A 27,915-nucleotide genomic window follows, 5' to 3' on the forward strand; every position below is an offset into this window, starting at 1 on the left:
GGGATATGATGTTGGAATTGTATAAAAGACTGGTGAGGCCATAACTGGATTATTGTGTACAGTTCTGGTTACCACATTACAGGGAGGACCTACTTGCACCGGAGAGAGGGCAGGGGAGGTTTACAAGAATGTTGCCAGGGCTGGAAATGTGTAGCTACGAGGAGATATTGGATAGTTTGGGGTTATTTTCCTTGGAACAAAGAAGGCTGACTTCATTGAGGTGAACAAAATGATAAGGGGAAGTGATAGATTGACCAGGTTAAAATAGTTTCGCTTGGTGGAGAATTCTATAACCAGGGGACATAGATTCAAGATAAGTGGCAGAAGGTGTAGAGGGGACACGAGGAAGAAATTATTTAGGCAAAGGGTAGTGGGTGTCTGGAATTCGCTGCCCGAGTTGGTGGTGGAGGCAGAGACCCTAAACTCTTTTAAAAAGTACCTGGCTCTGCACCTATAGTGGTGTAAGCTACAGGGCTGCGGGCCGGGTGCAGGCAGGTGGGATTAGAAAGGACACCTGGGTGTCCTTGGGCTGGCACTGACAAGATGGGCTGAATGGCCTCCTTCTGTGCTGTAACATTTCTATGGTTCTAATTAACTTGACTCAGTTGAAGTATTGATGATGTTGGGGTGATGTGGTGTATATCTATTTCCGCGAGATAAAATGCCACAAAGCAGATTTGTTGCTAAAGATAAATGCCGCTGCTGCTCCAGCTGCCAGTCCCGGCGTCGACCCGGCGCCGTGGGGTCCGCGCATGCGCAGTTGGGCTGACGCCAACTAGCGCATGTGCAGTGGCTGTCATCCCCGCGCTGGCCACGACGCCAAATGGCGCAGGGATCCAGGAGATGGCGGGGAAGAAAAATGGTCCGCAGCCAGAGAGGCCGGCCCGCCGATCGGTGGGTCCCGATCGCAGGCCAGGCCACTACGGAGGCCCTCCCCGGGGTTGGAACCCCCCTCCCCCCCTCCCTCCCCCCCCACCCCCACAGGCTGCCCCTGGACCATTCAACCCCGAGGTCCCGCCGGCCCAGAGCATGTTAGAACGGCGCCGGCGGGACGAGGATTTTTTCGGACGGTCGCTCGGCCTATCTGGGTCGGAGAATCGCGGTGCTGCCGGAGGATCGCCGCTATGGCTGTTTGCGGTGATTCTTCATGCGGCCCTGTGCCATGCGCGCCCGCCTGATTTTGCATGGGAGGATGGCGTCCCAGTGTCGGTGCGGCATGGAGCGATTCGCGCGGCCCCCCTCCCCCACCGATTCGGGAACGCTACATGGATCCTGTGGACTGAGTCCAGCTCTGCCACTGTCGGGTGGGAGGCGTTACGCAGGAAGGGAGGACTTTGGCGGTGGCTGGGGGAACGAATGGGGGTGGCGAGCCTGGGCAAAGGGGGGCATTATTTGGGAGGCCGGGTCCCCGCGCGGCCGCTGCAGGCCATCACCATGCGCATGCGTGACCACGGACCCGGCAGTTCTCCAACCGTATCCACAGTTAGAGCCGGGGGCTTTACGCTGCATGCCTGCTAGCCCCCCCCCCCCCCCCCCCCAAGCCCCACCAGGAGGGGATCGGTGCAGCTTTTCTGCTGTTTTTCCGCACGTTAAACGCCACTTTTCCCAGGGCGGTGTCAGCACTTAGTCTTCAAATCGGAGAATCCAGCCCATGAAGTTTTTTGACTGACACGAAACAGAGTCAAGATATGGAGATGCCGGCGTTGGACTGGGGTGAGCACAGTAAGAAGTCTTACAAAGTCCAACAGGTTTGCTTCAAATCACTAGCTTTCGGAGCACTGCTCCTTCCTCAGGAGAATGAAGAGGTAGGTTCCAGAAACATTTATATAGACAAAGTCAAAGATGCAAGATAATACATTGAATGCGAGCATTGCAGGTAATTAAGTCTTTACAGATCCAGAGAGAGGGGTAATCCCAAGTTAAAGAGGTGTGAATTGTTTCAAACCAGGACAGTTGGGAGGATTTTGCAAGCCCAGGCCAGATGGTGGGGGGGGAGAATGTAATGCAACATGAATCCAGGGTCCCGGTTCAGGCCGTACTCACGTGTGCGGAACTTGGCTAGAAGTTTCTGCTTGCCGATTCTGTGTTGTCGCACGTCCTGAAGGCCGCCTTGGAGAACGCTTACCCGAAGATCAGAGGCTGATTGCCCTGGACTGCTGGTGTTCCCCGACTGGAAGGGAACATTCCTGCCTGGCGATTGTCACGTGATGTCCCTTCATCTATTGTCACAGCGTCTGCATGCACCATGCTTCGGGATATTCTTTCCTGCAGCTGATGATGTAGACAGCGTCAGCCAAGACGCACGAATGTGTACCGCGTACTTGGTGGGTGGTGTTCTCACGTATAATGGTGGTATCCATGTCGATGATCTGGCATGTCTTGCAGAGATTGCCATGGCAGGGTTGCGTGGTGTCGTGGTCGCTGTTCTGAAGGCTGGGTAGTTTGTTGCAAACAATGGTTTGTTTGAGGTTGCGCGGTTGTTTGAAGGCAAGTAGTGGGGTGTGGGGATGACCTTAGCAAGATGTTCGTCTTCATCGATGACGTGTTGAACGATTCGAAGAAGCTGTCGTAGTTTCTCTGCTCTGGGAAAGTACTGGATGACGAAGGGTACTCTGTCGGTTGTGTCACGTGTTTGTCTTCTGAGAAGGTCGGTGCGTTTTTTTGCTGTGGCGCGTTGGAACTGTCGATCGATTAGTTGAGTGTCATATCCCGTCCGTAAGAGGGCATCTTTTAGCGTCTGTAGATGTCTGTTACGCTCCTCCTTGACTGAGCAGATCCTGTGTATACTTACTGATGTAATTGCGTAACTGCAACGACGACACGATGACATCAATAAATTCCATCCCACCATCAGACTACTCTCCAGAATCGGTTGCAATCTTGGACACACTCATTTCCCTCAAGGACGGTCACCTCAGCACTTCGCTTTACCGCAAGCCCATGGATAACCTCACGATGCTCCACTTCTCCAGCTTTCACCCGAAACACATTAAAGAAGCCATCCCCTATGGACAAGCCCTCCGTATACACAGGATCTGCTCAGATGAGGAGGAACGTAACAGACATCTACAGACGCTGAAAGATGCCCTCGTATGAACGGGATATGGCGCTCGACTCATCAATCGACAGTTCCAATGCGCCACAGCAAAAAACCGCACCGACCTCCTCAGAAGACAAACACGGGACTCAACCGACATTCATCGTCCAGTACTTTCCTGGGGCAGAGAAACTACGACATCTTCTTCGGAGCGTTCAACACGTCATTGATGAAGACGAACATCTTGCTAAGGTCATCCCCACAACTTGCCTTCAAACAACCGCGCAACCTCAAACAAGCCATTGTTTGCAGCAAACTACCCAGCATTCAGACCAGCGACAACGACACCATACAACCCTGCCATGGCAATCTCTGAAAGGCGTGCCAGATTATCGACATGGGTACCACCATTAAACGTGAGAAAACCACCCACCTGGTATGTGGTACATACTCGGGCAACTCAGCCAATATTGTCTCCCTCATACGTTGCAGGAAAGGATGTCCCGAAGCATGGTACATTGGCGAGACCATGCAGACGCTGCGACAATGGATGAACGGACATTGCGCGACAATCACCAGGCAGGAATGTTCCCTTCCAGTCGGGGAACACTTCAGCAGTCAAGGGCATTCAGCCTCTGATCTTCAGGTAATACTTCTCCAAGGCGGCCTTCAGGATGCGTGACAACGCAGAATCACTGAATAGAAACCTATAGCCAAGTTCCGCACACATGAGTGCGGCCTCAACCGGGACCTTGGATTCATGTTGCATTACATTCACCCCCCACCATCTGGCCTGGGCTTGCAAAATCCTACCAACTGTCCTGGCTTGAGACAATTCACACCTCTTTAATCTGGGGTTACCCCTATCTCTGGATCTGTAAAGAATGAATTACCTGCAATGCTCGCATTCAAAGTATCGTCTTGCATCTTTGACTTTGTCTAAATATATATGTTTCTGGAACCTACCTCTTCATTCACCTGAGGAAGGATCAGTGCTCCGAAAGCTAGTGATTTGAAAAAAGCCTGTTGGACTTTAACCTGGTGTTGGAAGACTTCTTACAAAACAGAGTACTGATGAACATTTGTTTCTCAGAGTGGAGGACCGTCTATGGTCAATTTCCTGGGGTGTCAGTGTTGGGACCAATGCTTTTCTTGGTCTATGTTAATGAGCTTGCTTATGTATGCAGTGTAAGAATTCTAAATTGGTGATGGACACAAAATTTGTTTGTGTTGTGAACGAGGGGAAGGATAGTGATCGACTTCAAGAGCGGACAGGCAGGCTGGTAGAATGGGCAACAGATGTAATTTGAGGCAATAAAGTGTGAAAGGATTCGTTTTGGTTGGAGTGTCAGTACAAAGTAAAGGATACAGTTCATGGAATCATAGAATTTACAGTGCAGAAGGAGGTCGTTTGGCCCATCGAGTCCACACCAGCCCTTGGAAAGAGCAGCCTACTTAAGCCCATACCTCCACCCTATCCCCGTAACCCAGTAACCCCACCTAACCTTTGGACACCAAGGGGCAATTTATCATGGCTAGTCCACCTAACCTGCACATCCTTGGACTGTGGGAGGAAACCCACACAGACAAGTGAATAATTTTCGGAATTGTAGGAAGGTTGCAGGGTTCATGGGGGAAAGACGGATCGGCGGGAAGAGCTCAGTTGCCAGCATGGGCATGATGGGTAAAATGGCCACCTTTTACGCTGTGACCATCCTGGGATCCTATGAAGTCAGGTTTTCTCAGTCATGTTGGATTTACTAGTTTTTTTTAGGGTCCTTTAAGAAATCAACTGAACACACACTGGGAAATAAAATGATTCTTAGAAATAATGAGTCTTCAAAAGTATCATCAACTTTTAAAAAGCTGAGTGAACAACTGAACCTTCAGGTCATATCTGCAGATACTAACTATGTTTCAAAGGATGTACTATGTAAGCCCTACCTAAAGAAACAATATGAAGACACATTAAGCAAATTGCAACAATCTAGTAAGGCTAGAGACTAGTCATTACATAGAGACTTTAAACTGTGAGAAAGTGCATGGGAAACTACTGTGTTAGGGAAATAATAATTAATCTTGAGTAAGTGAGTAATATCTAATTAACTAATCACCTGTTCAGTGATTGGCACCTTTCTCAATGAATCAGGGGGAGGGAGGGGTCTGAGCTGAGAGCAAAGACCAATGAAAAATGAGTGAGGGACTAAACCATAGATAAGGATTTCCTTAAGATTGTATGATTAATTTTTTTGAAGAATTCTAGCTTTCCGGACTTCTTGAAGCATCTGTTGAAATTACTTTTATTTTGAAGTATTTTCTTTACCTTTTTCTTCTGTTAATGTTTTAATAATTTCTTGCTGCATTCTGACATGTTTATGTATTATTTTGATCTAGGTTTTGATTCAGTTCTTGTGCAAGTGTTGTCATGTGAGTGTCCCTTTTAAGAGCGGTTTAGTCTCTTATTATGTGACTTGTAGCACATTGGGCTACGACTGTAAGGTGAGAGGGAGGGGGTTTCAGTTTCTGTTTGACTGCTATGGACTACAGAAAGAGAAAATAAGTATTTTCTCTCTCTTTCTCTGTTTTCATTTTAAAAGTTGTTCCAGTAAAAAGCACATTGGGTGTGGTTAACTGCCTTGCTAACTTTAAAGATATAGTTGCTTACCAGAAAGAGTTTGAATCTGCTGTTTTGGAACTGGTTCAGAATTTCAGGGAAAGGACCAGTCCCATTCACGTGAGAATACAGTGTGCTGGGCCACGCCCTTGAAAAGGGGTTTTGGTTTCATGGGATTTTGTTATTGAATTGGAACAGCTAAGGGGGAATTCATTAAATGTTATATACATAGATTACTGCAGCTGTGTGGTGTCTTTATGTTTGCAATTGAGAAAAAGTATTGCTGTGTTCATAGATATATATGTTAACTATGTTCTTAGAATAAACCTTGTTTGGATTAAAGTGTCTTGGAAGTCTGATGAATAACACCTGCAGTGAAGGCGTTTGTGCTCATCCTAGCCCAATTCAACATAAAAGTTATAGGTCATGTGAACTTCATATTACACTTTGGAGTTTCTAAGCCCTGGCCCATAATAGTGTATTGAGTCAATTTTTAAACACCTCCATCAACCGGACTGAGTACCTTATATTTGGAAGAAAATAAGAGATCCGATAAGTAGTACAGCTAATTTTAAAAGTGATGTGGAGATGCCGGCGTTGGACTGGGGTGAGCACAGTAAGACTTCTTACAATTTTAAAAGTAGTCATGTTTTTCTGCAGCAAGTTACATCTTTGACTGGCACAGTGTATGCGGAGTTCCGTGCCTGATGTATAACACGAGGGCGGGGATTCTCCGGCCGTTTGCTGACGGCGGGATTCTCTGGTCCTGCCGGCAGCCCCGCCCAGGGGTTTCCCGGCGGTGAGCGTTGGCTTCAATCCGAGTTTTCATTCGCGGTGGCAGGAGCAGAGAACCCTCCCGTTAGCGACCGGCGTGCTGTCGCCCGCCACCGACATGGTCGGGAAGCCGGAGAATCGCGCCCAAGATGTAAAGGTCATCGGCTTTCCTGTGCTACAGCAACAGATTTGCAATTAAATTCCAATATAAAATTGCAGTTTTAGATAATGTACTTCATCGAACCATATTTTCACGTAACTCCAATTGGAAAGATCATTTTACCTTTCTGCAATTGGGAACAGTGAGCAAAGTAATGATGTCCCGGATTAATAATCCAGACGCGATCCATCGACACAAATTTAAAACCCACCACAGCAGCTCAAGAATTTAAATTCAGCGAATAATAAAAATTAACATTATTCGTCAGCGCCCGGAAACTACTGGATTGTCATAAAAATATTTTTCACTCATGATTGGCCTTTTGGGAGGACATTGGCCATCCATATCTGGTCCAGCCATCATGTGAGGCCTCTGAAAAGCCTCGGTTGGGGCAAACCGCTGTGAAAATGACAAGAGAACTGGACCATTAACCTACAAACCTGAAACTATGAAGGTAGTGAACCTCCTGGTTTACACCATTCTCTACCCAAACACAAAGTGGGTGGTGTGGCAGTGTGGATAACAGAGAGCATTGGAGTCCTTATTAAAGGGGATGTCCAGAGAGGCCCAGGGCACAGTCTATTTGACTAAAGGTCAGGAACAGAAAAGGTGCAATTAGATTACTCAGTGTAGTCCCCAGACCACCAACTAATGGGAAGGATACAGAGGAACAAATTTGTAAAGAAATTACAAAAAGGCCACACGATGGCACAGCGGTGAGCACTGCTGCCTCACAGCGCCGAGCACTGCTGCCTCACAGCGCCGAGCACTGCTGCCTCACAGCGCCGAGCACTGCTGCCTCACAGCGCCAGGGACCTGGGTTTAATTCCGGCCTCGGGTGACTGTCTGTGCGGAGTTGGCACTTGCCCGCCGTCTCTGCGTGGGTTTCCTCCGGGTGCTCCGGTTTCCTCCCACAATCCAAAGATGTGCAGGTTAGCTGGATTGGCCGTGCTAAATTGCCCCTTTGTGTCCAGAAATGTGCAGGTTAGGTTATGGGTTTACAGGGAAAGGGTGTGGTGGATGGTGGGTGCGCACGAGTACAGTTTACTTTCGAAGGGTTGGTGCAGGTTTGATGGGCCGAATGGCCTCCTTCTTGTAGGGGTTCTATGATTCTACGAAATGTAAAAATATTATAGAGTACCTGTAATGGGGGGCATTAATTATCCAAATATAGACTGGCAACGTAAAGGGCTGAGAGGGGCAAGAGTTTCCCAAATCTGCTCATGAGAATTACCTCCAAAATTATGGTTTCTGGTGCCGTGAGGAAGGAGATACTGTTAGAACCCGTTCTTGGGAATGTCACAAATGGATCAAATTGTCAGTGGAAGAACCTTAAGGGGACATTGATCATTGTGTCATGGGGTTAAGGCTGACTATGGAATAGAACAAAGTAATTAAGTGGGGGAACTGGAATGGGTGAATTAGAGCCCTTGATTCCAGCTTCCCCAGTGTCTCAAATAATTACTCCTCGGGAATGAAACAATCACTGCAAGACAGGAAGATCGGGATTTCGAGTGGAGTGTGTATTCCTCATTCCCAACTGACACATGAAGCAAGAAATCAGACCCTGGGAATATGAGAACATGTTACGTAATTCAAAGAAATCCCAGGATTCACACTGAGAAGGTGAATGAATGCAGTCCCCTGGGAAGGTTGTCACCCTGCTCCCTCTTTTCGTTCCCAATTCATCGACTTTCCATACTCTTCTTCATCCATCGACATTGCCATTTGACAGTCCTCATCACACCGACCACCCTTCACCAAAGTTTTTGGCTCCCTGTTGATCTTCCTTTCTCCTTCCCTCTTCCTCTCTTCCCCCTTGCTCTCTCATTCCCTCCCTTTCACCGACTACTCCCCTCTTTAGTTGGATCCATTATTCCCATTTGCCTTTTCTCTTCCCTTTACTGTGCGGCAGATCTGTAACTTGTGTTTAATCAGCAAACTCGGTGATGTTAGATCGATCCGCATCTTTACCTGGGATTGATTTAATTGTTGGCCTCTCCTCAATTGGTATTTTCTTCCGGGTTATAACACGCATTGCTGCAGGTGGCAGGGAGAAACAAAAGCAGAATCTTAATATTAATTTTGTGCACTGTCACAGTTGTATTGGCATGTGCTGAGAAGCAGATCTGGGGGGGGGGGGGGGGATTTCATAGAATTTTATAGAATTTACAGTGCAGAAGGAGGCCATTTGGCCTATCGAGTCTGCATCGGCCCTTGGAAAGAGCGCCCTACCCAAGGTCAACACCTCCACCCTATCCCCATAACCCAGTAACCCCACCCAACACTAAGGGCAATTTTGGACACTAAGAGCAATTTATCCTGGCCAATCCACCTAACCTGCACATCTTTGGACTGTGGGAGGAAACCGGAGCACCCGGAGGAAATCCACGCAGACACGGGGAGAACGTGCAGACTCCGCACAGACAGTGACCCAAGCCGGGAATCGAACCTGGGACCCTGGAGCTGTGAAGCAATTGTGCTATCCACAATGCTACCGTGCTGCCCTAAAGAAGATCTATCGAATCTATCAAAAGGAGGTTCAACTCCTAGTTTATTTAAACCAAGATCTTTTAAGAAATATTTGAAAAGTATTAACTGTGTAAAGATGTTCTTGTGTTTTTTTTACTTTCAATACATGTTTAAATTAACTCATTACAGTTGGTCTGGGAGTTACTTCTTGACTTTAGGTAAACTCCTCATAATATACAAATTGCAGAACTGTTCTGTCAGCTGTTTCAAGCTTCCCTTTGGAATTTGGGCAATCTGGCACTGACCATCTATGTTCCACATCACATGGACAGACGAGAACCACCTCAATTGACAGAGAAATCTGCTGTGACACTAATCGATTACAAATTACATATGTTGTGTGGGTTGTAACTTTCCACCTCTCATTAAACCCCTCCCCCCACATCCTCCCCAGCACCCTCCCCCATCCAGGTCAGGCTCTGCCAATGAGAAAATTGCTCGCATTCAAAGTATCATCTTGCATCTTTGACTTTGTCTATATATATGTTTCTGGAACCTACCACTTCATTCACCTGAGGGAGGAGCAGTGCTCCGGAAGCGAGTGATTTGAAACAAACCTGTTGGATTTTAACTTGGTGTTGTAAGACTTCTTCCAATTCACATTGGAATTGTCAACATGTGCTTTCGTTATCTACTGGTGCCATTGTTTTTGAATTTACCGGGCTAAATATCTGATATGTAGCAATGGTGTGGCAGAGAGATTTGGCATTAGCTTTGATACAAACTTTCAGTAGTTGATTTTTTTCAATCAAGTCTTTACACCAATTGGAGGAGAACAATATAATTTAACTTCCGAACACAAGAATATGGACACCAACTTCCAAAACATCACTCCGGGTGTTGGATAGAGATAAATTCCATCTCACTCTAGTCGAGTATTTCTCACCTCCAGCAATTCTGCAATTATTCCTATCCACTCTCGTTCCTGAGCACCAAATCAGGAATGTCACGTCATCCCCCACCCCACTAGGGCCATCCGCTGCTAACTAATCGGATATTTACCCTAAAGAATAAAACAGCGAGCAGGAATCTGGGGCTATGCAACAAGGCACCACATCCAATCATCACCTTTTCCTGATAAGCAGGAAGTCTGGCCCTAGGATTACCGGAAGAAATTCTTCAGTGAAAAGAAAATCCTGGTTCCATAGAGGAAAAGCTAACTCAAGACAAAGCCCCCCCGCCCACTCCACCCCCTCCCTCCTGCCACCCCCAGAGAGTTTCCCTGTCCCAGCACATCCCATTTCCATCCCTCTCCCCAGTCACAACATCCATATCACATCCCAACTTTCTTTTCCCTCTTTGTCTTCTCTTGTCCTCCCGCTCTCTGCCTCTTTGCCCATCCTCGTCTTCTCCTGGGTCCATTTACTCCCCCTCTCTTCTCATCCTGCTCACCCTGAATCATGCTCAGTCACAGCAGATCTGCAACTTGCCTTTAATTAGCAAGCCCAAAGATGTGGAGATGAATGTTTACCTTTTCTTGTCTCCTCAGTCCCTTGTGTTTTAGAGGGTTCTGCACAAACATTACAAAAATGTCTCAGTTAACAAAACATTTGCTCTTGTAATAATCTATAATATCTCACAAAATGATGTCAGGGTTGCAAATTTTCATCTTAACTTCTATTAAAACACTTGTAAATTCTCAGTCCACATTTCTTTCTAACTTGTGTTAAGGAGAATATTTTTGTTCAACAACTTATATTTATCGAGCACCTTCAATGTAATGAAACCACCCAAAATGCTGAGCGGATTTAGACTTAGATTTATTGTCACGTGTACCGACGTACAGTGAAAAGTATTGTTCTGCTTTCAGTCCAGGCAGATGGGTCCATACATGAAAAACTAGGACATACAATAGATAGACAATGTAAATACATAGACACAGACATCGGGTGAAGCATACACAGTGTAGTACTACTCAGTAGAGAAGATGTGTGGAGAGATCAGTTCAGTCCATTAGAAGATCATTCAGGAGTCTGGTAACAGCGGGGAAGAAGCTGTTTTTGAATCTGTCCGTGTGTGTTCTCAGACTTTTGTATCTCCTGCCCGATGGAAGAGGTTAGAAGAGAGAATAACCCAGGTCTTTGATTATGCTGCCCGCTTTCCAAGGCAGCGGGAGGTGTAGGCAGAGTCAATGGATGGGAGGTGGTTTTACGTGATGGACTGGGCTGTTGTCATGACTTTTTATAGTTTCTTATGGTCTTGGGCCGAGCAGTTATCATACCGGGCTGTGATGCAGTCAAACAGGATGCTTTGTACAATGCATCTATAAAAAATGGCAAGAACCATTGTGGACATGCCAGATTTTCTTAATGCTGACTTCTAATTCTGATGCCCGGATCAGCAGCCGGAGCAGCGGGAGGCTCTCCCGTGCCGTGCTAGCCCCCTGTGCGGCGCAGGATCGCTGCTCCGAAGGGCCTGTTGACACCGGTGTAAAACGCTCCGCTGTTTACAACGGCGTCAACACTTAGCCCCAGGATCAGAGAATCCCGCCCCAGGTTTGTTGGCAAAGTCTACAGAATGAGAGGGACAGTGGGAGTGATATGACGTTGGCTGCGTGACAGGAAACAATAGGCATTGGTGTACAGTAGTTTCTGAGACTTGAGGACCATATATAGGCAGCAAGACCAGAGGTCAGAATTAGGATCATGACTTTCTTAATCTATATTATAGGTAGTCAAACCCCACCTACGAAAGACTGTTACACCATTCCCTCTGCCCATTCCCTTTCACCAACTTTCCATGCACCGCCTCATCCATGGGGCTGTTTAGCACAGGGCTAAATCGCTGGCTTTGCAAGCAGGCCAGCAGCACGGTTCAATTCCCGTAACAGCCTCCCCGAACAGGCGCTGGAATGTGGCGACTAGGGGCTTTTCACAGTAACTTCATTGAAGCCTACTCGTGACAATAAGCGATTTTTATTTCATTTTGTTCATTTAATCTACGTTGATGGATGACACTCCTGGTCACGCCAGGTCCACTTTTCCAGGTTCCACTTGCCTCTTGATCTTCCTTCTCTCACTCCCTGTTCATTTCCTCAGCCCGCCCCCATTCTCTGACCCCACATTCTTCACATGGCTGCATTTCCTCCAGTTCTCACTCCCCCTCCCTTCAATCATGCTCAGCTGCTGCAATATATCCTTAATTGTTGTCAAACTCAATAATGTTAAGCTATCTGTTTACCTGGTTTTGATTTGCTTGTTGGCTTCTCCTTAATTCGTTTCTTTTTGGGGTTTTCAATGTTTGTTGCTGCAAAGATGAAACAAAAATACCTGAATTAACAAAGTCATCGGCTGTTACAATAATCCAGTCTGAATTACAAATGTTGTGGAGTTAGGAACTTACTTCCTCAAATTGAATTGAGGAATTGAGATGCCGGCACTGGACTGAGCACAGTAAGAAATCTTACAACACGATGTTAAAGTTTCTGGAACATACCTCTTCATTCACCTGAGGAAGGAGCAGTGCTCCGAAAGCTAGTGTTTGAAACAAACATGTTGGACTTTAACCTGGTGTTGTCAGACTTCTGACTGTGCTCAAATTGAATTGATACGCCCCAAAGTCAGATTCTGCCAATGAGAGGATACATCTTCAAAGTGCCAACATTACCTATGATAGCTGTTGTATGTGTGTGTGCCACTGCTCTTGGTAATTGTTGGGCTATGGACAGGATTCTCCGCTTGCCGACGGCAAAATCACATTCGGCGATCGGGCGGAGAATCCCCGTTGACGCCCAAATCGGGGGCGGTGCCTGTTTTCGGATGCTCCGCCCCCTCCAAAAGCGCGTCATCGATGAGTACGTAGCATGCTGTTGGAACGGCCTCAGGACTTCACCAGAAGGCCCTCGCCTGATGCTCCGCCCCCAATGGGCCGACTTCCCGACGGCGTGGATCACTTGTGCTCTGTGTTTTTGTGAATGGCAGCTGCGGATTGGGTCCAGCGCCGTCACAGTCGGGGAGAGGGCAGGTGGTGGGGAGCCGCTCTGTTGCCCAAAGGGCTTTGCTGGGGCTGGTGGAACTAGTGGGGGTGATCCGGGGGTGGCGAGGGGAGTTACAAGGGGCACTATCTGGCAGGTCAGGTCCGCGGGCGGCCAGCGCCATGTTGTACGGCCCGACTGCTGCAGGTCGTCGCCGTGCGCGTGTGCGGCCATGGACCCGGCAATTCTCCTGCCGTTTCTGTCGGTAACACCGGCCATTCTATGTGGAGCGGCTGCTAGCCCCACACTGGGCGGAGCATCAGCGTGGGGGCGGCACCGACTTTTGCATCGTAAACCTAGACACTTGCTCCGGACATAGCCTCGAAATCGGAGAATCCAGCCCTCAAGTGTCTGAATGTTACACTTGGTGAAAATCCCAGCATTGATGCACAGAGACATTAGAGGAAAGAAGGTCTCTCGTGTATATGCTGGCTCTCTGTGAGCAATCCAGCCCTGTGGGTTCATTGTGCAGAAGTGCCCATCCAATTTCCTTTCAAACGTACGAATCTTCTCTGTTTCTCCCAATCTCTGGGGAAACCAGTTTGTGATCATTACCACTGGCTGCAAGAGAAAACAATTCTTCCTCACATCCTAAATGCATCTCTTGCTCCAAACATTAAAGGCGCGATTCTCCGCAAATGCGGAGAGTCGTAAAGGCTGCCGTGAAACTGGCCGTGTTTCACGGCAGCCTCCGCGCCCCCTCCCGGGACCCGAATCTCCCCCCCCGGGCGGGGCTAGCAGCGCGGCCCCGTGAAGCACGGCATCGCGGGCTTAGCGACCGTCGCTAAGCCCGCGCGCCAAGCGTCACGGCGGCTGACGCTCACAATGACATCAGCCGCGCATGCGTGGATTGGATGGCTCCAACCCGTGCATGCGCGGATGACGTCATCACGCATATGCGTCAAACCCGCGCATGCGCGGGCCGTCATGCCCCTCAGCCACCCCGTGGACTGATCCTGCGGGGCGGTGGCGGAACAAAGAGTGCACGGGTATCGGACCCGCTGCCCGCGATCGGTGCCCACCGATCGCGGGCCCATGCCACCCTTGGCAGGGCTGTGGTGCGGCCGTGCCAATCGGTGCCATGGTTGTCCGGGACGGCACTTTGCAGCCGTTTTCACGAACGGTGAGAGCAGGTGTGTTGCCGTTCGTGAAAACGGCCGTAAAGGCCTGGGAACTCGGCCCATCGGCTAGGGGAGAATCGCTGTTCGTGTAAAAAACGGCGAGCAGCGATTCGTGTCGTGGGGCGGCCGTGGTGGGGGGGGGGGGGGGGGGGGAGAATAGCAGGAGGTCGGGAAAAATGTTGGGAAGGCCCTCCCGCTAGTCTCCGACCCGTCGTGGGCAGCGGAGAATTGTGCCCTAAATCTGTGTCACCAAGCATTGACTGATTCATTCATTCACTCATGTACCCTCTCCCTGAGTGGCAGTCCGTGGCTCGTGGCCTGCTAGTGCTTCATCCTGAGCAAGTTTTGTCGGTCAGGTTTGACATTGTCTTCCACCCTCTGGGGCAGGTTGACGAGGCAGGTCCCAAGTCCCCCTCAGCAAAATCAAACTCCTGCTCATGGTGTGGTGGGTAACATATTAGCTTGGATTGAAGATTGGCTGGATGGCAGAAAGCAGAGAGTATGTACAAATATTGACTGGAAACACTGTAGTTCGAGTACTCTAGATGGGTCCATTTTTGTCCAATGTGTGCAGGAGGGTTTCCTGACACAGTATATAGATAGGCCAACGAGAGGCGAGGCCATATTGGATTTGGTACTGGGTAATGAACCAGAACAGGTGTTAGATTTGGAGGTAGGTGAGCACTTTGGTGATAGTGACCACAATTTGATTACGTTTACTTTAGTGATGGAAAGGGATAGGTATATACCAAAAGGCAACAGTCATATCTGGGGGAAAGGCAATTATGATGCGATGAGGCAAGACTTAGGATGCATCGGATGGAGAGGAAAACTGCAGGGGATGGGCACAATGGAAATGTGGAGCATGTTCAAGGAACAGCTACGGCGTGTCCTTGATAAGTATGTACCTGTTAGGCAGGGAGGAAGTCGTCGAGCGAGGGAACGATGGTTTACTAAAGCAGTTGAAACACTTGTCAAGAGGAAGAAGGAGGCTTATGTAATGATGAGAGGTGGTGGTTCAGTTATGGCGTTTGAGAATTACAAGTTAGCTAGGAAGGATCTAAAGAGAGAGCTAAGAAGAGCCAGGAGGGGACATGAGAAGTCTTTGGCAGGTAGGATCAAGGATAACCCTAAAGCTTTGTATAGATATGTCAGGAATAAAAGAATGACTAGGGTAAGAGTAGGGCCAGTCAAGGACAGTAGTGGGAAGTTGTGCGTAGAGTCCGAGGAGATAGGAGAGGTGCTAAATGAGTATTTTTCATCAGTATTCACACGGGAAAAAGACAATGTTGTCGAGGAGAATACTGAGATACAGGCTACCAGACTAGAAGGGCTTGAGGTACATAAGGAGGAGGTGTTAGCAATTCTGGAAAGTTAAAATAGATAAGTCCCCTGGGCCGGATGGGATTTATCCTAGGATTCTCTGGGAAGCTAGGGAGGAGATTGCTGAGCATTTAGCTTTGATCTTTAAGTCGCCTTTGTCTTCAGGAATAGTGCCAGAGGACTGGAGGATAGCAAATGTTGTCCCCTTGTTCAAGAAGGGGAGTAGAGACAACTCCGGTAACTATAGGCCAGTGAGCCTTACTTCTGTTGTGGGCAAAGTCATGCACAGGTTTATAAGAGATAGGATGTATAATCATCTGGAAAGGAATAATTTGATTAGAGATAGTCAACATGGTTTTGTGAAGGGTAGGTCGTGCCTCACAAACCTTATTGAGTTCTTTGAGAAGGTGACCAAACAGGTGGATGAGGGTAAAGCAGTTGATGTGGTGTATATAGATTTCAGTAAAGCATTTGATAAGGTTCCCCACGGTAGGCTTTTGCAGAAAATACGGAGGCATGGGATTTAGGGTGATTTAGCAGTTTGGATCAGAAATTGGCTAGCTGGAAGAAGACAAAGGGTGGTGGTTGATGGGAAATGTTTAGACTGGTGTCCAGTTGCTAGTGGTGTACCACAAGGACTGTTTTGGGGCTACTGCTTTTTGTCATTTTTTAAAATGACCTGGAGGAGGGCGTAGAAGGATGGGTGAGTAAACTTGGAGATGACACTAAAGTCGGTGGAGTTGTGGACAGTGCAGAAGGATGTTGCAGGTTACAGAGGGACATAGATAAGCTGCAGAGCTGGGCTGACAGGTGGCAAATGGAGTTTAATGCAGAAAAATGTGAGGTGATTCATTTTGGAAGGAATAACATGAAGACAGTGTACTGGGCTAATGGTAAGATTCTTGGTAGTGTGGATGAGCAGAGAGATCTCGGTGTCCATGTACATAGATCACTGAAAGTTGCCACCTAGGTTGAGAGGTTTGTTAAAAAGGCATACGGTGTGTTAGCTTTTATTGGTAGAGGGATTGAGTTTCGGAGCCATGAGGTCATGTTGCAATTATGCATAACTCTGGTGCGGCCGCATTTGGAGTATTGCGTGCAGTTCTGGTCGCCGCATTATAGGAAGGATGTGGAAGCATTGGAAAGGGTGCAGAGGAGATTTACCAGGATGTTGCCTGGTATGGAGGGAAGATCTTATGAGGAAAGGCTGAAGGACTTGAGGCTGTTTTCATTTGAGAGAAGAAGGTTAAGAGGTGACTTAATTGAGGCATACAAAGTGATCCGAGGATTAGATAGGGTGGACAGTGAGAGCCTTTTTCCTCGGATGGTGATGTCCAGCACGAGGGGACATAGCTTTGAATTGAGGGGAGATAGATATAGGACAGATGTCAGAGGTAGGTTCTTTACTCAGAGAGTAGTAAGGGCGTGCAATGCCCTGCCTGCGACAGTAGTGGACTCGCCAACACTAAGGGCATTTAAATGGCCATTGGATAGGCATATGGACGACAAGGGAATAGTGTAGATGGGCTTTAAAGGGGCTTCACAGGTCGGCGCAACAGCGAGAGCCGAAGGGCCTGTACTGCGCTGGAATGTTCTATGTTCTATGTTCGCACTGTTCTAAACTCCAGTGGATACAAGCCCAGTCTGCCCAACCTATCCTCATAAACCAACCCACTCCTTCCATGTATCAATTTAGTAAACTTCCTCTGATTTGAACCAATGCAAGGAGACCAAAACTGTACACAGTATTTCAGATACAATCTCACCGATGCCCTGCGTAACCGCAGCATAATATCCATCTTTTATGTTCGATTCCTCTGAAGGATCGCCTTCCATTTGCCTTCTTCATTACATGCTGCATATGCAAAATAACCTGTTGTGACTCATGCATGAGAACACCGAAATCGCTCTGCACCTAAACATTCTGCACTCCTTCTCCATTTAATTAATACTCCGCCTTTTTATTCTTCCTGCCAAAGTGAACAACTTCACACTTTCCCACATTCCATCTGCCAGATTTTGTCCACTCACTCAATATATCTATAATTGTGGGCGGCCCAGTAGCACAGTGGTTAGCACTGTTACTTCACGGTGTCAGGGTCCTAGGTTCGTTTTGCGGCTTGGGTCACTGTCTGTGCGGAGTTTGAACATTCTCCCCGTGTCTGCGTGGGTTTCCCCCGGGTCCTCCAGTTTCTTCCCACAAGCCCCGAAAGACGTGCTGTTAGGTGACTTGGACATTCTGAATTTTCCCTCTGTGTACCCGAGACGGTGCCGGAATGTGGCGACTGGGGGATTTTCACAGTAACCTCATTGTAGTGTTAATGTAAGCCCACTTGCGACACTAAAGATAATTTAAAATTGATTTAACCATCAGCAAACTCTGCATGTCTTCTTCACAACATACTTTACTTTATATATCTTTGTGTCGTCTGCAAATTTAGTGGCCATGTCTTCACTCCCCTCATCTAGGTCATTGATCTAAATAGTAAAACGTTGCTGCTCCAGCACAATGCCCTGCAGGACTCCACTCATTATATCCTGCCTATCAGAAAAAGACCAATTTGTACATACTCTCTGCTTTCTGCCACCCAGCCAATCTTCAATCCAAGCTAATATGTTACCCCCTACACCATGAACTTTTATTTTTGCAATAACCTGCGACGTGCACCTTATCAAATGCTTTCTGGAAATCCAAGTATACAGTACGTCTACAGGCTCCCCTGTATCCACAGCACATGTGGATCGCTGCTGGTGAAGAGTCACCTGTTGTGATGAGAGCAGAGAGTGTTTACACAGGTTTAAGTCGTCCATCTCGGTTAGTATGAGCAATGTCCCTAATAAAATCTCCCATTGTGTTTATAAGAATCCAAGAGTGCGGGCACCTCCATATCTCTTCTCTTTGCAGCAAACCTCAGAGATATAGCAAAATATAGAGATATAGATATAGCAGGGGCTCGTTTAGCACAGGGCTAAATCCTGGCTTTGAAAGCAGGCCAGCACCATGGTTCAATTCCAGTACCAGCCTCCCTGAACAGGCGCTGGAATGTGGTGACTAGGGGCCTTTCACAGTAACTTCATTTGAAGCCTACTCGTGACAATAAGCGATTTTCATTTCATTTCATTTCATTTCAAAAGAGAAAACTGGCGATGTGGATTGAGGCAAGAAAACAAATTTCTGAAAAAAATAAATCAGTGACAGAATCAGTGGAGACGGCGGGGAGAGTGGAAAGATTTTCAGGACCAGACTCACAAACACGTCAGGCGAAGTAAGCTTATATTTTTATTGGCGTTTTAACACAATATCAAACTTTACACAAGAGAGAACAAGAAAGAGAAAAAAGAAGAAAAAAAAATCAAAAAGGCATTTTATTTACAGGTTGTCGCAATGTCTGTGATCCTCGTCCCACAGTCACATTTCCTTATTTACATTGGTATACATACAGAGACTGTAGTTACATTTATAGTGACGCGGAGAGTCATGTGGAACTATTCATTTTTGAGAGTAGGTAGGCTGCACTGTATCCCATTCTTCGAAGACCCGGCCACCACTCCACCGATCTCAGAGCGATGGTCAGTGTGAAAAGGAGTGGGGATAACGGGCGCTCCTGCCTTGCTCCCCTGTGGAGCCGAAGGCACTCGGAGCTGGAGGCGTTAATGCATCCATGGTCGCAATCCAGCTCCAGCAGTGCTTCCAGCCCATGTCTCTTCCTCGCCCACCACCGGTATTTCCAGTCTGTCAAGGAACAGTTTGGTCTCAGAGTCGCCCTCCAGGGGCCCAGAGGTGTCCAGGCCCCGGTAAAAATTTGCAAAGATCTTGTTAGCCTTATTCGTTAGTTAGGCTGCAGCTAGAGTATTGTGTGCAGTTCTGGAATCCAAATTATAGGAGGGATGTTAAAGCACTGGAAAGGGTGCAGAGGAGATTTACCAGGTAGTTACCTGGCCTGTAGAGTTTTAGTTATGAAGAGAGATTGGATAGACTGGGGTTGTTTTCCTTGGAGCAGAGGAGGGGGACGTGATTGAGATGTATAAAATTGTGAGGGGCATAGGTAGAGTAGACAGGAAGAAACCTTTCCCTTGGTGGAGGGATCAATGACCAGGGGGCATAGATTTAAGGTGAGGGGCAGGAGGTTTCGAGGGGATGTGGGGAAAGCCTTTTCACCCAGAGGGTGGTGGGAGTCTGGAACTCGCTGCCTGAAAGGGAGGTGGAGGCAGAGACTCGCAGAACATGTAACAAGTATTTAGATGTGGACTTGCAGACATGACTATGGGCCAAGTGCTGGGAAATGGGATTAGAATAGTCAGGTGGTTATTTTTGACCGGCGCAGACTCGATGGGCCGAAGGGCCTTTTCTGTGCTGGACGACTCTATAGCTGGGATCCGGAACGGCGAGAATAATTAGTGCCAAGGGTGCATTTAATAAAGGCTGTGAGACCTGGAACTCATACAAGGAAAGGTTGCAATTGCACTTCACAGCGAATCAAAGACAGGTGGACCAAAAGGACGTGACAATTCTCAGTTTGGTAGCTGCTACAAAATTTTAGTTCATCCAGAAAAAACCAGGAGATAATCCCACATCGAACGAATTAAGACTTTAGAAGGGCATTTCACACCAAGACCACTGTTAATTGCAGAATTATTTTGGTTCAACCTCCATAGTCAGGAAGACAGTGAAAGCATTTTACAATTCATAGCGACTGTAATGAACTCCAATTTGCTTTATTGGTTGGCCAATTGGAGTATGAGCTCCCTCAATGATAGCTCATTGAGGGGGCACATATAACCACCTGTGTAGGCTTTGTGAGCCATTCTTAAGTTGACTGGACTGCTAGCAGCACTGTTTGTAGCTGCTCCTGTAATATCGTTATTGTAAATAAATATTGGTGTGGTGACGGAACTCCTGCCTCCCGTGGATTACTACAACGACTTTAAGAAGTTTATCAAAATACTGTGAATTTGGTGCAATAATTGATGATACCCTTTGTGATAGGCTGGTTTGTGGACACTGCAGTAAAGCTATTCGGAGGAAGCTGACGACTGTAACGGTTTAACTCTCAAAACTGCCGTGGAAGTTGTGGAGTTGGGAACAAAGGTAGCTTCACAGATAGGGACTGAAATAATGATCCGCACAATGGATACCAAAAGAAACAAGGCTGTAAAGAGACAATCATGTCATTGATGTACACATGTTGTACACTCAGCGGGGAAATGCGGGGGAATGTTGGGACAGGGAAAATAAGTACAAGAACTGAGGCAAAAAGAGCCATATTGTCAAGGCCTGTTGGGCTCAGAAAACTTGGTCAACACCAAACATGTGGAAGTAAAATATCACAGCTAAACAGACTAGTCGTGTCTGTAAATTAGTAGACACAGTTTAAGACCCGCTCAGAAGACACCGTACCCAAGAAACTTCAGGAGTTGAAACTAAGGTGTCTTGCCGGTAAGGAGCAATCAGCAATGTTTCTGGGCATTTCCAAAACTTGATGGGCACCAAATGAAAATGAAAGTGGATACAGGTGCAGCTGTATCGTTGATACCTCAGACAATTTATAATCAAAAGTTGAAGTATCTGTGCCAAATGTGATCTGAAGGACGCACACAGAAGAGGTCATACCACTATCGGGAGGCAAAATGGTTTAAGTAGAAGTAAATGGACAAACAACAGAGTTGAATCTTCACATTGTGGAAATTTTCCTGTTTTAGTTGGTAGAGCTATGGTTGGCAAAGCTTAACCTCAACTGATGAGCAGAAAATCAACGAGTGGATTCCAAGAATGGCCCACAACTTCTGGAGAAGTATGAGAAGGTGTTTGAAGATTCACTAGGCTCCATGACCGGAGTCGACATACAATTAAAGATCAAACCAAACAGCACACCAAAATGTTATCAAACCAAAAGTCAAAGAAGCACTAGAAAGGCTACTCCAAACAGGAGTCAGTGAAGCAGTGGCTACTAGTGATTGGGCGCCACCAATAGTTCCTGTACTGAAACGTGATGGCTCAGTGAGATTATGTAGAGATTTTAGAACAACTATTAACTCGGTATTATGTGCAGATCACTGTCCACTGCCGCTGATTGAAGAATAGTTGCTGGACTTTCTGGAAGACAGAAATTCAGTAAAATTGATCCATCACAGGTGTATTTACACAGGTGTATTTACAAATAAATGTTAGGGTCCGTCTGGTTTGTTCCCTCTTCATTCCCTTATTTCCCCTTAATTTTGTTTTGCCATTGCATTTTTGATCTACAGATGATTGGTGGACTTGTGACTTTAAGGAAAAGCAGCTTGTAGGTGTCCTGTGTATTTAAATCAAAGCTTAGGATTGCAGCAGCAGGAGAGATACGTGATGACTCGATTTGATTGATTTGGCTGATGGCCAATGAATTGGCCAAAAGGGGCGGTGCTCTGCCCGGTGGCAGCTGGTGATTGGATCTGGTCATACTGCTGTGCTTTTCAGTGTCGCAAGTCTTGTGTTTTCATTTCACCCACAGGCTGGATGGAGGAATCGAACCAACTCACTCCAGGAATGTCCCGTTAATTCTCAACCAAAGGCCACTGTGAGAATTGGATAACTCTCTCTCTCTGCAGAGAGGCTGCTCCTGAAAAATCCGTAAGATATACTGCTGAGCTGCAAAGAAAATCATTGCAGGCTGTAGACCAGAGACTTTAATCCACACTCACACTGAAGAAAATGCACTGGAGAAATCATCATCTGAAGCAAGAACTCATCCTTTGACCTTAATCCTTATTATTTTTTACCCCTTTCCAACCCTCTGTGTTTGTCTCTCTTGTGTGTGGGGGTAGCAGTTGAGCCAGTTCAAGGGGGAGTCAGTCATTAAGTCATTGACGGTAAGCTGTATTCACTGTATGTTTCATATTTGTTCAAGTCATAAATAAACAGTAATTGTGTTTGACACCTACAAACCTGAGGACTGTAATTATTGGGCAGCCAAGGGTCAAAGATTTGGGGTTTTTAAATAAGAATTATTGGTTCATTCACCTGTGTTGTGACTCGGGGATGAGTGGGGCTGGAATTGACCGTGCATTGCCCAGGGTGTCGTAACATCTGTTTATTTACTATTTATTCCATTATTTCCTCTTTTATTTATTTTACTGTTATTATTTTGATCCATGGATGATTAATGGACATGTACCTTTAAGGCAAGAAAATGAATCCGGAAAGCTGTGCTGATTTAAACTGGAGTTATGGACTTGCCGGCACCAAAGAGAGATGGATTGGGAGTTGGTTTGATTGATTTGGCTGGTGGTCAATGAACTGGCACAAAAGGCAGTGCTCTGCAGTTAACAGGTGGCGATTGGATCTGATTGCCCTACTTCCTCTTCAATTTGAACATCTCCAAAGCCGAGACCGGTTTGAGAGGCAAACACTCTGAACACTCCTGTACTTCCTGCCTCTTCCTACTCTGCTGGAAGGCCACCCACCTCCCATCCCAAACACTCACCTCCTGGAGCATTTGACCCAGGAAACTCTCATCCTCTGGCTGCTCCACAGTGCTCCCAGCTACTCATCCTGCTCGGACATCCAGCTGAAATAGCTGGAGACACTTTCCACACACGTGAGCTCGCAAGACACATGAGGTGTCCTGAAGTTTCCACATGGCTCAGGAATTACAAACAGCAGGTCTCAGTTGTAATGGTATTGTGCCGTGGCAATGAGACTTGGCATTCAGCTCCAGTGTATATTTTGCATAATGTATTTCATCAATCCATTCTTTCAAGTTTCTACTTGGTGCAACAGGAACTTAGACACCAGCTTCCCAAAATACTGTTCCTGATATTCTGAAAGTTGGAACTCCCGCATAGACAGAAATTCCATCTGAAGTCAGCCCAGTGAAGTTCATCAAACAAACATTCCTCCGATCACCTGAAGCACAAAATCAAAACTGACAGACCTCCACATTCCCCCTCTCCTCTTGCTTCCAAGGAATAAAATAACTAGCAGAAGTTCAGTGCTATGGAGCAAGAGAAATATTCTGATCATCACCTCCTCCAATTGATCAGGGCATCTGGCCACACACCCTTCAACAACATTCCTTGTCCCCCTGCTCACAATTTCCATTCCCCCCTTTCGTAAGTACCCTTTGGTCATGGAGAGTATCAACTCCATGCATGCGGGGCAGGCACTGGGACCCAGCAGATTCCTGGCGGACTTCAATAAAAATTTCACCCCACCCCCCCCCCCCCCCCCCCCCCCCAACCCCCCCACCTGCGGGAGATGTTCGCCGAATTCGCTATCGAGAGGGACCCTGCCGCCTACGCTGGTGCAGGCCTCGAGATCACTAATCCCTAAAATGGACAAAGACCCGATAGTCTTTGGGCCTTGCAGACCCATTTCACTCCGAAACACTGACGCCAAGATCCTGGCAAAGGCTATGTCAAGGTGGCTGGAGAGTTGTGGAAGATCCGACGGACTTTGATTAGGGCAGATGACTAACAGCAAACATGAAGCACCTGCTGAACATGAACATGACCCCATTCGGGGAGAGAACGCCAGAGGTGATCATCTCCCTAGAAACTCAACCAGGGCACGAGCGAAATCTTCCCTGTGAACTCGCAGGGTGGGGGAGCAGAGCTGGGGAGGCTGCTGGTTAAGCTAACCCAGCCCAAATTCCGATACCTGGGGATCCCAGTAGCCCACGACTGGACACAAATGGAACCGGGTGGGTCTGGTGGAGGGTTAAAAAAGAGACCTGCAGAGGTGGAACTCACTCCTGCTCTCCCTGGCGGGAAGAGTGCAGACAATCAAGATGAAAGTATTGCCCAAGTTCCTTTCCTGTTCCAATCCCTCCCGATCTTCACCCCCAAGGCCTTCTTCACCACATTCGCTAAGTTAATTGTGCTGCTTGTGTGTGTGTGTGTGTGTGTGTGTGTGCGTGCGTGAGTGTGTGGGAGGGGGGTGGAGCCAGAGGATTAAGAAGGACCTACAAAGAAGGATAAAGATGGGAGGCCTGGCCCTCCCGAACCTACCACGGGGGGGGGGGGGGGGGGGGTGGCACAGAAAGAGTACGGGGATGGGTGAAGGAACCGTGAGTAGAAAGGGTCAACACAGAGGAGAGTACCTGAATAGAGACATCGCTCCGTGCTCTGGCCACAACCTCACACCCATCTCCCCAGCCAGAGACTCAAAGAGCACAGTGGTAGGAGCCGCCCTGAGAACATGGTACGGCTCCCGTCTGTAAAAATCACAAGTTCTCCCCCACGACAATGGATGCCTCCTTCACAATTTGAATTCAAGACAAAGGGACCCTGGTGGAAGGAGACATGTACGTAGAAGGCAGGGTAGCCACCCTGGGGGAACGCGCGGACAAATTCCAGCTCCCGAAAGGGAATGAGCTGAGATATAATCAAATCAAAAACTTCCACATGGAGACAATGACATCCGCCCAGACACTTACTATTAGACAGTTTACTCAACATGGACGTACTAGAGGGTGGGATCTGAGCAGGCATGTATGGACAACTACTGGAGGAGGTACGCTCACCGCTGACCGAAACAAGAAAGAATTGAGAGGAGGGGTTAGGCAGGGAGATGGGGGGGGGGGGGGGGGGGGGGGGGGGGGGGGTCGGGGGATCGAAGCATTGCACAGGGAAAACTTCACCTCCACGTGCACAGGGCTCAGTCGAATGCAGCTAAAGGTGGTGTACAGGGCCCACCTAACCAGGACAAGGATAAGTGGGTTCTTCCCAGAGGTGGAGGACAAATGTGAGCGGTGCCAAAGTGGCCTGACTAACCACACCTCAGACGTGTTGGGTACTGGACGTCCTTCTTCGAGGCCATGTCCAGGGGTTGGGGGTGAGGGTGGAGCCTTGCCCGCTGGCAGCTGTCTTCGGGCTTTCAGAACATCCAGAATTCTTCATGGAGAGAGGTGTGGGCACCCTGGCCTTTGCCTCCCCGATTGCCTGCCAGAGACTCCTGCTCAGCTGGCAATTGGCAGCCCCATCCAAGGCTGCAGAATCACACAGAATAGAAGAGGCCCTTCGGCCCATCGAGGCTGCACCGATGCATGAAAGATACCTGACCTGCCCATCTAATCCCATTTGCCAGCACTTGGTCCATAGCCTTGAATGTTAAGATGCCAAGTGCTCATCCAGGTACGTTTTAAAGGATGCGAGACAACCCGCCTCTACCCCCCCTCCCACGCAGTGCATTGCAGACCATCACCACTCTGTGGGTAAAAAAGATTTCCTCATATCCCCCCTAAACCTCCGGCCCCTCATCTTGAACTTGTGTCCCTTCAACTAAGGGGAACAGCTGCTCCCTATCCACCCTGTCCATGCCCCTCATAATCTTGTCCACCTCGATCAGGTCGCCCCCTCAATCTTCTCTGCTCCAGTGAAAGGCTATCCAACCATAACTTAAATGTTCCATCCCAGGCAACATTCTGGTGAATCCCCTCTGCACTCCCTCCAGTGCAATCACATCCTTCCTATAATGTGGCGACCAGAACTGCACACAGTACTCCAGCTGTGGCCTCACCAAAGTTCTCTGCAACTCCAACATGACCTCCCTGCTTTTGTAATCTACTCAATTGATAAAGGTAAGTGTCCCATGTGCCTTTTTCACCACCCTATTAACCTGCCCTTCTGCCTTCAGAGATCTATGACAAACACGCCAAGGCCCCTTTGTTACCCGGAACTTCCCACTGTCAGACCTTTCATTCGATACTGTTACATTACTCCTTCCAAAGTCTATCACCTCACATTGGCTGTCTGACGTGGCAGAATTTCTCAGGCTCGAAAAAATAAACGACACACCATTAGAGAATCGGAAAAAGGCTTCCACAAAACGTAGAGGCTAATCACCAACTTGTTCCGAAGATCTGTTTGTAACCAGCAGCCAATGAGTTGTGTGTGGGCGGGAGGAGAACGGGAAGTGAGGGGCGGGGAGAGAAGACACTAAAGAAGGCACAGGGCGAGAAGGAGATCCAGAAGAGACAAAGGGCAATAAGAGAAAAGCAGCCACAGCAGTGAGTAACCCCCCCCCCCCCCTCCCCACACTCCCTACCAGCACTGTGGGTGTACCTACACAACATGGACTGACCCAGCCAGCAATATCCCATGAAAGAGAAATAATCTTCTCGTCATACCTCCCTCTTCTTTCCTCAAGTTCCTGCTCCCTCTTTGCCCCTCTCTTCTCCCTTGCCCTCCCCTTGCCTGCACGCTTTCTCACTCCGCTTCACCTGAATCATGCTCCATCACAGCAGATCTGTAACTGATGTTTAAATTAGCAAACAAAATGAGCTAGATGTTTACCTGGGGTTGGTTTATGTGTTGGCTTCTCTTTGGTTCGTTTCTTTTTAGGGGTTACAAACTGTATTGCTGTACGGACATAAAAAAAAACAATCTGTGTCAGCAAATGGTCATCCACCATAAATTACAAAAAATGTTGAGTCGATGGGAACTTGCAATTCAAATAGAATTGATACTCCCCTAAGTCAGGCAGTGTCAATAGGAACATTTATTTTAGAAATGTCAACATTTACCCACAATATCTGTTGTATCTGCTGTTGCTAGAGAATCATAGAATTCTTGCAGTATGGAAGGAGGCCATTCGGCCCATCAAATCTGCATCGACCCTCTGAAAGAGCGCCCTCCCACGATCTACTCGCCCACCTATCCCTGTAACCCCATAACCCTGCCTAACCTGCACATCTTTGCACACTAAGGGGCAATTTATCATGGCCAATCCACCTAACCTGCATATAGTTTGGACTGTGGGAGGAAACCGGAGCACCCAGAGGAAACCCACACAGACACGAGGAGAAAGTACAGACTCCGCACAGACAGTTGGCGCTGTGAGGCAGCAGTGCTAACAAACCCACCGTGCCGCCCATGTTCTTGGCCTCATTTGATGTCAAGACTGTCAGTCGTATTTTGTTGAGAGACTTCACATTAAGCTCCAGCATAGATTTTATACAATAATTAGTTTTTTAAATCAATTTTTCAAGTTGGAATAGAACAATGTCATTTTAACTTCCCATAACAGGAATATAAGGAGGAATCTTGTTGTGGTGTCCGGGGTGTTGCCTGGAGTTGTTGAGACCCTCGGTGCCTCTTTTTCTGAATCACAAGCCAAACAGGCAGTGGTGAGGCCACCAATGGACCATCCCCTGGAATCAAGACCCCAGGTATAGAAGTCTCTTCCAGTGAGAGAAGGAGATGCCGGCGTTGGACTGGGGTGAGCACAGCAAGAAGTCTTACAACACCAGGTCAACGTCCAACAGGTTTGTTTCCAATCACTAGCTTTCAGAGCGCTGCTCCTTCCTCAGGTGAGGAAGGTCAAGTGTGGCTGAGCGGTCTAAGGCACTGGATTAAGGCTCCAGTCTCTGCGGGGGTGTAGGGTTCGAATCCCATCGCTGCCAG

General features: G+C 47.7%; 1 protein-coding gene across 1 annotated transcript in view; it reads right to left on the reverse strand.

Annotated features, from left to right (window-relative positions):
• The window catches only part of LOC119952384, a 397,406-nt gene that overhangs the window by 298,617 nt on the left and 70,874 nt on the right, over positions 1 to 27,915 (reverse strand). Inside the window, exons 13-16 of the mRNA XM_038776091.1 lie at positions 26,806 to 26,871; positions 12,298 to 12,363; positions 10,589 to 10,627; positions 8,560 to 8,625 (exon numbers count right to left, since the gene is read on the reverse strand). Coding sequence (XP_038632019.1) covers positions 8,560 to 8,625; positions 10,589 to 10,627; positions 12,298 to 12,363; positions 26,806 to 26,871 — 237 coding nt within the window. The remainder of the gene's footprint in view (positions 1 to 8,559; positions 8,626 to 10,588; positions 10,628 to 12,297; positions 12,364 to 26,805; positions 26,872 to 27,915) is intronic.

This window comes from Scyliorhinus canicula, chromosome 17, assembly GCF_902713615.1.
Source record: "Scyliorhinus canicula chromosome 17, sScyCan1.1, whole genome shotgun sequence".
NCBI classification, from domain to species: Eukaryota; Metazoa; Chordata; class Chondrichthyes; order Carcharhiniformes; family Scyliorhinidae; genus Scyliorhinus; species Scyliorhinus canicula.